At 47.5% G+C, this 10779-nt stretch overlaps 1 protein-coding gene across 1 annotated transcript in view; it reads left to right on the top strand.

Moving 5' to 3' along the window:
- The first annotated feature begins 117 nt into the window (after positions 1-117).
- Positions 118-10779, top strand: part of OCRL (oculocerebrorenal syndrome of Lowe) — a 26650-nt gene continuing 15988 nt past the window's right edge. Inside the window, exons 1-14 of the mRNA XM_009879992.1 lie at positions 118-242; positions 466-545; positions 1440-1478; positions 2177-2302; positions 2376-2456; positions 2845-2965; positions 3054-3215; positions 3780-3881; positions 4356-4470; positions 6331-6447; positions 6599-6786; positions 8346-8457; positions 9542-9651; positions 10646-10773. Coding sequence (XP_009878294.1) covers positions 118-242; positions 466-545; positions 1440-1478; positions 2177-2302; positions 2376-2456; positions 2845-2965; positions 3054-3215; positions 3780-3881; positions 4356-4470; positions 6331-6447; positions 6599-6786; positions 8346-8457; positions 9542-9651; positions 10646-10773 — 1606 coding nt within the window. The remainder of the gene's footprint in view (positions 243-465; positions 546-1439; positions 1479-2176; positions 2303-2375; positions 2457-2844; positions 2966-3053; positions 3216-3779; positions 3882-4355; positions 4471-6330; positions 6448-6598; positions 6787-8345; positions 8458-9541; positions 9652-10645; positions 10774-10779) is intronic.

Genomic DNA, 10779 nt, shown 5'->3' with positions numbered 1-10779 from the left:
CGGCCGCTGTGGTTGTGTCAGGAAACTTAAAAGCCGTTGAGCCGCTGTGTTGAGAGAGGGAACGGGGGCAGAGCGGGTTCTGGCAGCCGCCTCTTCCCCCGGTGTTCTCCCTCCGGCATGGGAGACAGTGTCCCGCGACCAGGGAGAGGAGAAATCGGCTTTCTGGCTGGGCGTTCCCACTCTGGGTTTCTCCGAGGAGCCAAAGCCAGTGCCTTCCCTAACGCCGAATACGCTCTGGAGCGGTGAAAGTGGAACGGCGCTTACTTTCTCACCGCACGCCCATGTGTTTGCACCCACATCCTGCATGGCTCTGAGCGTTGTCTCCCGTCCTGAGAGTACAGCAATGGAAATCAAACATTGCGTTTCTCTGTAAATACAGCTCTTGCGACTGTATCAACATTTGTCTGTTTATGAGGAGGGAGTTGTTTCTTCTGTGTTTTTACAAGCCTTTATTTCTGTCTCCAGGATAGTTATCCATTCACAGGAGAAAGAAAACTCTGATCCGGATTACATTCCCATCAACAGCCGCTTTAAATGCGTACAAGGTACTGACTCTCCTGGAGTGGGGTCTCTTGTGGTGGCAGGAGTCCACTGCTGTTTATCTCCACTGCTGTTTATGAGCAAAACACGAATTTAGTGGTGTTTCTTGACCTGCCTCCTGAGCGCCCATACAGATCGAATGCTTCTCCACGAAACTAAAACTTGCAGTTAATGGAATCCTGCTTCTTCCTCGTCTGAGTGGGTACTCTTTCCATGTCAGCATAGGGTTGTGAGGAACTTGGCTGGTTCAGATGAGTGGTGGGATTGGGATCCTACAGAGCTCGCACGTTCAGCACTTGTCTGCAGTGGCTGAAATTTTCATATCTGCTGATGTCTGTCTGCCTGTCTTCTCCATAATGGCAGAAGTTGGGAGCTTTAGTCAGATTCCTGCATGTTCAGATCAAAACTCCTGTAACGTCTGGCAAGCTGTCAAGTCCAAAGAGCTGCCCGTGGAATGGGAAAGAGCTTTAGGCCTTGTCTTGGAGGAACTTAAATAGCAGTGTGTGTCCCTGGGGCAAAGGCTTGTTCAGGACTAAAAGCACCTTTGCCTGGATTAGTTTGTACCCTTCAGCGTGGTTCTGCCCGTCATTTTTGCTGTGTAGGCAAGCTCTGAAGTTCATTGTCAGGTTGGCCTTTCCCAAAGGAGCTACGCTGATGTGGAACAAACTACGAGGTGTGTGGGAACTCTGAATATTAGGGATCTCCCCTGTGACACTTTGATTGTGGGAAATAACAGTGCAGATTGCCAGAGCCGTTATTAACAGTACAGATGTAAATTAAAGGTATTTGTTCCTTTGTTAGGGCTCCTGTGGCTAGTAGCAGGCAGCATGCTTTTTTGAGTACTCAATTACTGCAGCATTCAGTGTCAGCTCTCTTGATCCTGTTTTTCTCTTTTCCAGAGGCGGAAGAAACTCTACTGATTGATATAGCTACAAACAGTAAGTTTTATAATTGAGGCTTTAGGTGGCTGAAGCTCCTGTCAGGAACCAGCTGCCTGTTGGGCGCTGGTGCATGCATAGTTTACCTTCCACTTCATAATCTTCCTCCATACTTTGTGTTTGTCTTTGGATCAAGCAGGGATTGTATTTCCTCTAATGCTGTTGTCTGGCTCTTTTAGACAGTCAGTTGTCGTGACACACATGGTTTTAAATGCTCGGATTGAAGCATTGGCAATTGGTGAAGCTTTAACTTCTTCAATCTTTTCTCCAGGCCCTGCCCTGCATTCTGAACCATCCTCATCTCCCTTCCATTTCTTTGTCCTGTACTTGAGCCTGGGTTACTGTCTGCCTTTTTCAGTGTTGATAACGCTCTGTCTAGTCACAGATTCTGCTTTCCCTTTCAAGAAATTTTTCTTACTACTTTTAGAGCTCTTCTCTCCAGGATTGCAGCAGGGAGAGGTATTCCTAAAACGAGGAAGACATGACTGATGATACTCGGAGGGAGGTGGGGTGGGGCAGGGCAGGATCTCAGAAGCACAGGGAAACTAGCTTAGGTGCAGATTTCCATCGGAAACAATAGCTGGAAGTTAGCTTTCATTGGTGAGCACAAGGATATCTAGAAAGCCTGGTCACTCTCGGGGCATAATATCTGTGAACCAGCCTGGACTGACTCTGTGAGTCTGTGTTTATGCTTGAAGCAGGCTGTAAGGTCCGGATACAAGGTGATGAGACAGCGGAGCGGCTCTTTGAAATCCCTGATGAGGAGCGTTGCTTAGGATTCCTTTCAGAAGTGCAGAGCATACAGGAAGGTAAGCAGAGCTGTAGCTGTGTTTGTGAAATCCTCTGACTGCCAGCAGTTTCTCACAGGGCTGATTTTTTTTCCAGCCCACCTGAAAGCTCTTCCTGAACCTAAGGACTCAGCCAGCTGGCATCAGGTGGAGAAGAACCTCCCAGGTCTATCGCAGGCCTCTTCTTCGGGTATTGAACTGACTGTCACTTTTTACGCTCTGTGGTCTGTAGAGTAATGGGGCAGTCAGGAGCAGGGCGCTGTGTCTGACCCTGCACTCGGTAGTCCGGTCTCTGCCCCATTTCCTCACTTGGCGTTACCCTGCACAAAGTAAAACATCTCGGTCTTTGGATTTTGTTGTCCTTCGTGAGTGCTGTCCTCTGCCTGGTGCCTTGGTCTGTGTATGTTAAGCTCATTCCTGCCTTGGCTTGTGGTTAGTACCCCTTTCTCTCATTCCTGAAGTCATCAGAGTTGATATATTCCTTTTTCACTTTCTGTGGAGTTACATTTTTTTCCTTCTTGATCTGAGCTGTTTTAAATTGTTTCTCAGGGTATCGTGCTTGGCTTTTTTGGTTATAGGAGCTTTGGAGTTTGAGGATGACTTCAATGCTCTGAGCCTAGAAGAGAAAAGAAACATGCAAAACCACCAAACGGGATCTCGCCGGGAGCCCCCACCTCCTCCTGTGCCTCCAAATAGGCAGTAAGTAACGTGGTGAATCTGTTCCCTTTTCTCCTTCTCTTCCTAGACAGCAGAACCAGTTTTGATTCTGCTATTGCTTCCTTCCTAGATTTCACCGAGAGAGAGAAGGTACATCAAGAGACCAGCCAAAAGTGACCAACACTATGCGCAAAATGTTTTTGCCCAGCACCCAGTCGGGACAAAGAGAAGGCCTCATCAAACATGTGCTTGCTAAGAAAGAGAAGGCATATGTCAACCTTCACAACTTCAGGTTAGAGCTGTGACTGAGCGGCGGTGTGCATGGAGACGAAGCTGTTTAACCTCATCTGTGAACTCAAATCTGACCCAGGTTTGAAATCTGACAACCGCTGACCTGTGGCCAGCTTGGGTGGCTAAACCAGGCTCGGCGCAGACTGGGAGTCGATAAGTGCCTGCAGTGCAGCTTCTCCTTTTGCATCTTTTCCCCTGTGTGTGTCAGGTCTCTTGACCCTCAGGACTGAAGCGGTTGGGCAGAAAGAGGATAAAGGCAGCCGTCCCACCACACTGTCTTGGTGTTGCCCCACATGACATGATGTTAAAAGAGCCAGATGTTTGCTGGCCCCGGTGAAATGTCTTTAATTTTGTAACATTCTGCAAAATCCCTGAGATGAGTGTCACTGAAAACGAGCCAAGCCTAGAAGAATTTTCTGTTACCCCATAGTTGGCACGGCCCTGCGCACGGACAGCTCATGTGTTGTGTCTGCTCCCAGCCTGAATATTGCTGTGCATGCACTGGAGAGACTGGGCTGGTGCAGTTATTGTGTTTTCTAACAGTTCAGCTGCTTTTGTGTTGCAGATTTTTTGTGGGAACGTGGAATGTGAACGGGCAGTCTCCAGACAGCAGCTTGGAGCCCTGGCTGGTGTGTGACGCAGAGCCTCCAGACTTCTATTGCATTGGGTGAGTAGCAATGACCTCGTATTTACTTAGAGTGCTGGGTTTCTTGTTGCTCCTGCTTGGATGCTGGTGGGCTCTATTTATTTTAAGTTCCCGTCGTGTTCTCAGAGGTTCCGCAAAGCTGAGCTGCACCTCAGAAGAGCTATCCGAGGGGAAAGAGCCATTTGGATGAGGCAGAGTGTTGGGTTAAATGAGGCTGGCATGTCATCACAAAATAGATTTTCCTTGAGGCATCCACGGAGCTCTCTGGTTGTCCTCAGCCTAAAGTAATACTTCTCAGGGAGATGGCTGCTGGAGTGTGTTGCAGTAGGCTCTCAGAGGCACTGTGCTGAAACTCTGCTGCTTTATTTAGCAAGGGGGAATAAGGAGCTTCTCTTCCAAGAAGAGCTGTTGCTAGAGGTTTCACATTGGACCTTCTGTAGGAGGAGGGTGATCTGTAGGAGAGGTGGGATGTGCTAAGTTGGCTTGGTTTTTTAGGTTCCAGGAGCTGGACCTCAGCACGGAGGCTTTTTTCTACTTTGATTCTGTAAAGGAGCAAGAGTGGATGGCGGCTGTGGAGAAGTCCCTGCACCCTCAGGCTAAATATAAGAAAGTGAGTTCTGTTCAGCGTTGTGGGGTTTTGTCATAGAGTTGCATGATTGGAAGGAAAATGGAAATGGGCTTTCCCTTTCCTCACCTGACCCGAAGAGCTGTGATTGGAGAAACCAAGGATGCATTATACTTGGCACGTGCGTACTGGTGCATGTGTCAAGTATGCCAGATTAAATCCGGAGAGTCTGTATTTCTGCCCCACAGTTGTAGGGGGATATTGTACTTTGAAGCAGAAATTTGTAAAGATGGGGATCGAAATAACTTTATAAAATACAAGGTTGGTGTCAGGGAAGTAGTATGCTCAGTGGAATCATAGCAGCGGATTCAAATTCTTTATCTGTGTTACCGTCTCACCTTTGTGTTATAGAAGCAAGGTGTGTCTTGAGCTGGTATGTTAAATGAATGTTTATCCCCCCTTTCCTTGAAGCAATGGGATAATTTATGAGGCGAAATCTTCCAGAGCCTGCTGCCTCGCAACAGATTTTTTTCGGTTGTGGCAGCAGGACTTTACTCTGGTTGGTTTAGAGCAAGCCGTTGCTGTTTATCTCTGCTGGAGCATTTGCTGCTGTAGGTACCAGCCCTAAATACGTTAACGAGCTTCCTCTTCCTCCTTAGCCCTTGTGTTCACTGTCACACCCTTGTCCTCCTTGCTTTGAGTTGAGCTCAGTGGCATGCGTTAGAGGTGATCACAGCAGGAAAACAGAGCCGAACTGAGATTCATCCAGAGGGAGCCAGGGGTCATGACCTGAGCTGCAGAGAGGCTCATGTTCCCGTCCCTTTGCTTTACTTGAGTTTTAGGCAAATTTCTCCCACTAACTGAAAGGCAGAGAACAAGATATGGCTGCAGGCAGGGGGAAGTGACTGAAACCCTAGATAAGACTTGTGGTTTCATGCAAATTCCACTCCTGCAGAGTGGACTGAGTACTTGGGCTCTTCCAGTTGAATTCTCTGGTTTCAGCTTCTTCCCTCACTACGTAGACTGAATCCCGAGAAATCTCAATGTTTTTATGCCTCTAAAGTCAGCACGTAGATTGTGCTCAAGAAGATTAGGCCTTGTCGCTGGCTTTCAGAGTTGTGACCCCACTTGTTTGAAGGTACTGGGAGGCCATGGACTGGGAAGTGCATTACCTTAGCGTGTGTGAAAGAATTGGTGGCAGAGGTGAGACCCCTGCTGGGCCAGTGCACGTCAGCGCGGTGGGAACACCTGTGGGTTGAGCTCTGCAGTAGAGGAGAACCTCTTAGCTCCAGAAAAAGACTCTTTGCTTTAAAGAACCAGTATTTTCTGAAAAGCAAACAGTTTGCTCGGAGATGGCTGCCTTTTGATAGCCCATGGGTCAGGCACGTTTGCCTCAGGAAATACCAACTTTTCTGTCCGTTCTCCTCTAGCGCGTGTCGCTGGCTGCGCTGTAGTTCTGAGTAAGCAGAGGTGAGCACCAGCTCCCAGCAGGACCTGCAGCCCTCAGCGACAGCCGCAGCCAGCAGCTCTCTGCGACACGCCGGACTAGAGCACTCGGGATCTTCCTCTGGTCGTGTTGCTGATCAGAGCAAAAGGCTGCGACTTCATGAAGAGGTCTGCTGTGTGTTTGTAAAGTTTCTGTTACCTCGCAAGACAGCCCCGTTTGTAGGGAAGCACTGGAGTGGGGACTGTAGTGAGCTCAGCACAGCCGATAGCTGTTGGGGGATGATAGATTGTCCTCCGGAACCCAGGAGGTCCTTTCGGTGGTCTTGCAAGCAGGGATTGAGAACAAAACATGATGAGGAGTGGGGAGAGCCAGAGAAGCAGAGCATCAGGGGGAAGAGGCAAATCAGAACTGCATTTCCACTGCCTTTCTGGGGCTCAGGATCTCTTTTATTTTTGCAGGTGCAAGTGGTCCGTCTAGTTGGGATGATGTTGCTCATATTTGCTAAGAAGGATCAGCTGAGCAATATCAGAGAGATCATGACAGAGTCCGTGGGCACGGGAATCATGGGAAAGATGGTAAGTGACCAAGGCCCGTTTGTTGCTTCCGTGTATGCGTGCAAGAAATGGCACAGTCTGGCTTTGCTCAGCTGTCTGTACCACATCCATCTGCTCCCTGGCGCCTCACCTGCCGCCTTCTCTGACGGCCTCTGATACCTGCTCTCCCCAGGGCAACAAGGGCGGTGTGGCGGTGAGGTTCGTGTTCCACAACACCACCTTCTGCATTGTCAACTCCCACCTCGCTGCTCACGTGGAGGACTTCGAGCGGCGAAATCAGGATTATAAGGATATCTGCGCTCGGATGAGTTTTATAACCCCTGATGATACTCTACCTCAGCTCAACATCATGAAACACGAGTAAGTTTATTTTGCTGTTTTCCCTTTTGAAGCGGTGTTGAATAATCCAAATCAAGTCAGAGTCACAGCAACAGGAGATTTTGCACAGATATGTTTTCTGGCTTAGTAATATAACCCAAAATGCGAAGGCCTCTGGTGTGCTAGAGCCCCTGCACTCAATCTGCATGGTCCCCTTCTTACTGCGGTGACTTGTGCAACCTGTCTCTAACGGCCCTTTCCTTCCATGTTGTGTACAGTGCTTCCATTTCAGCAGGCACCGTTCCCGAGTCAACGGTGGAACGGTACAAGGCTCGAAGAAACTGCGGGGTTTTTTTGTGATGGGAAATGGGAGTACGAGTAGGGGAAGAAAAGGGATAGCAGGATGGGCAGAGGCTATGCTGTTTAGGCTTTTGTGAGTAACAGATGCTTATAATTGCTGTTTCGGTTTCTTTTTAAATTAATCGGGTGATACACAGGCAGTACTTGATTTATTTTTTTTTTAAATTACTATTATTTTTAATGAGGTGACAGTGGTGCTGAATAATCCAAATCAAACTCAAACATGTGTACAACAAAGAATATAAATGAAGTTTTTTATAACCTGATACAAATGATTAATTCTGCTGTAGTTAATATTTAAACCAGTTAAAAACTGAAAATAAAATGTAGAGTGGATTAGTACAGAAAAAACTTCAAATATTAGATTATCCTTGATAATCCACTAATGGAAGTTTTGAGGTGTGACTATAAACAGGAGGAGCTTTGATACTAGAGAGGGGTTTAGGTTTTAATCTTTAAATGAAACCTTTGTGGAGTAAAGAGTAAATACCAGAAGTGTTTCTTTAGCTGCTGGTACTGAGAAGGCTGTAGGTCTGTTTGAAAGCCCAGAGAGGAGCAGAGTAAGAGCGGGTGCTGCTGAGGTATGGCTGGTGGGTGAGATAGGACAATCACACTCTGGAGGTCATAAAGTCAACAGGAACCTAACGCTGCTTTTGCCAATTCTGCATCAGTCAGTCTTCGCTAGGTGGATGATGCAGCAGTGGCCTGATCTGGTTGAAAGAAAGGCGGTGGAAAACAAACTGGTAAAACGATGGTATGACACGGGGTATGAGCAGGCAGGTGCCTGCGTGTCAGCCTGCCCAACTGGTTGACAAGCAGGCTGTGCTTGACGAGCTCTGTCACTGTCCTCTTCTGTACACAAGAAGAGCCTGAATACAAGAGGATTTTGTGTAGCTTGAGAGGTTATGAAGCTTGGCAAGATACACTGGTTTCGCTTCATTGCAGAGTTGATGGTGTTCTCAGGCTTTTGTCAGATTGAGGCAAAACTCAAGCATCTCCCGTTAAACCAAGTCTTCAATCCCATGTGGGATTCCAAAGGAGGTGGACTTAGTACTGCAGTATGTGCTGCCACTGGAAATTTCTGCTGTCAGACTCCCTCTTTCATGTCCGCTTTTGTCTTCCGTGTGTCTCAACCTTAATCACCAGCAACCAACCATCTATTCCCCTACGCCCCTTCTTCCCTGGGTAGCCTGCGGTACTAACTACTGGCTCTTCTTTTCCATGTTTGTCTGTGTTTTCAGTGTTGTCATCTGGCTAGGAGACTTGAACTACAGGCTTTGTCTCCCTGATGCCAGTGAAGTGAAAAGTCTCATCAGTAAGAATGAGCTTCAGAAATTGCTGACGTACGACCAGGTCAGTGAACAGCGCTTACGATTGCACTGTGCCTGTGAGGCCGTCTTAGTTTGAGATGTGCCTGTGCTTGGGAGGAGCCGGCAGATCCTCTGCGATAAGGGGCTGTAGACAGAGACGCTAGACCCTCGGCAGAGCTCTGGGTGTCCTGGTGACATCCCCCCTCAACTAAAATAGATTGTACGTGGTACTGGGGTTAACTGGATGACTCGGGCAATTACCATAGAAGTGTCTTTGCATCTCATTGGAAGAGTTCTCTCTTACTTACAAGCTAGAACATAGGAATTTGTAACAGCAACAAAAGCTGCTGTAATCAGTGTTCTGGAAGAGGTATTGATTTGGGGGCCAGCGCTTGTAGCCAAGGCGCTCTGCTCAGCCAGTTTGACCTAAATTCTCTGCTCTAGTCTTCCCCACTCAGCATTTCTTGCAGCACACTGAAAACTGAGACAGCACCAGATGTGCCTTTAAGATGAAGGACTGTACCTGTGAAACATGAACAGAAATAGTGTAATATCATCTCTGACACACAATTTAACAGTAAACCTGACTGATTCTGTTCTGTAGCTCATTTCTGCTGTACTGCGGAACCGCGTGCAGCAAACAGCTGTAGCTTAGGTTTTTGTGAGGAAAACAACGAGGAAATTTTTCAGAAGACTAAATGAGTAAAGGAAGGCAGTGTCAGGTTGTGAGCCAAGTGCACTCCTGGAGGCTTTTGCTAAAATGATTGGCAGTGAAATATTAATGACAGTGATGCTTAAGCCTGAAAACTAATGAAGGTGTTTAGCACAAGTGGAGCAATTAATATTTCCCTTAACTATTGTTTTATGCTGTCTGCATGGTCTGCTAAGCAGCGCTATGCTGATTTGTATTCAGTGTGTTTAGAAAACATTCTACTGATGTGTTGAAATTTTACCTTTGCTAAAGGTATAAGGTCTGAGGGACAGTTTGGGGGATGTCTGGTGAATCCCATGGCCGCAGGTTGCGGTTGCTCTGCCTGTAGTCCTGCTCTTGATGCTCTGCTGTGTGTGTGGGGGGTGGTATGCTGGTTTTGGTTCTGTTTTTTTAAAGTGTTCTTTTTCTGCTTTAGCTGAATATTCAGCGCACTCATAAGAAAGCATTTGCAGATTTCACCGAGGGAGAGATTAAATTCATCCCCACATATAAATATGACTCTAAAACAGATCGCTGGGACTCCAGGTAAATCAGCTGCCAATGGACGTGTTTTCCTGTGACATAAAAAGCATTTTCTCACAAAACTTGATTTCCTGCTCCCTAGAGCTGTAAATACCTCTCAGTGTTATGGTGATGGCTGGAGTGCACAGACAAGTTTGTGCTCCTTCGTTTCCCCTGCTTTCGGAAATAAGCAGACCCTGTATACGTTGACCGGGCACATGCCTTCAACCTCCGTTGCCGCTGATTCCAATAGGTGAAGGCGGGTGAAGTGTGAACTCACAAGCGGCCCTGTACTGGAGGGCTTTTTCTGCTACCGGGGACAGACAAACAGTATTAAAGGAATTGAGGAGATAAGGAAACGCTCTCTCTGAGTCATCCTGTCGCCTGACTTGCACGCCCGCCGGGATGGCTACACTGCGATAGCAGCAGTGGTTCCTGCTTGCTGCTCTCTGCTTGGTGCCTCCCACAGACATTTGTGCATCTGCTGCAGAAGCTTGCTCTAAATGGAGAAACTCCCGAGAAGGAGTTTCAGACCATATAGTGATCGATTTTACGCTGCCTGTGTTTATGAATCAGAACAGTAATTAATCTGGAGAAGGATAACCCAGGATTCAGTCTTCATAATATAATAGTAATAGCTGAGTAGACCTTCCATAGTGGGAACAATAAGTGATGGATCAGATTGTAGTGGGCAGAAAGATCTGACAGTGAAAGAAACTGGTACGGCTTGGGTCACCGTACACACGGCTTCAGGCTGTGGAAACAGTCTTGTCTGAGGTTATTCTGTTTCCTAAAGCTGGAAAGGACGTGAATTTTAGCTACTGTATAGGGAAAGGGGAAGGCAGCAGAAGGAAGAATATAGTATTCAAGTTGAGGGAAGTGAAAAGAGCTCGTTCCATCGCTGCTGATGCAGTCATGGACAGTGGGGGTGGAGGGAGCTGCCTGGCTGGGAAGAGGAACAGCTTGGTTGGTTTATTAGGATTGTTGGATTTCCCTGGTAACCTGTTTTTCTTTCTAGTGGAAAGTGTCGTGTGCCAGCATGGTGTGACCGAATCCTTTGGAGAGGAAGCAACATAAATCAGCTCCGGTATTGCAGTCATATGGACCTGAAGACTAGTGACCACAAACCAGTCAGCGCGCTCTTCTGCATCG

This window comes from Charadrius vociferus, unplaced genomic scaffold (assembly GCF_000708025.1).
Source record: "Charadrius vociferus isolate BGI_N301 unplaced genomic scaffold, ASM70802v2 scaffold852, whole genome shotgun sequence".
NCBI classification, from domain to species: Eukaryota; Metazoa; Chordata; class Aves; order Charadriiformes; family Charadriidae; genus Charadrius; species Charadrius vociferus.
Note: the sequence above shows the minus strand (reverse complement) of the source record. Positions and strands in the feature narration are given on the sequence as shown.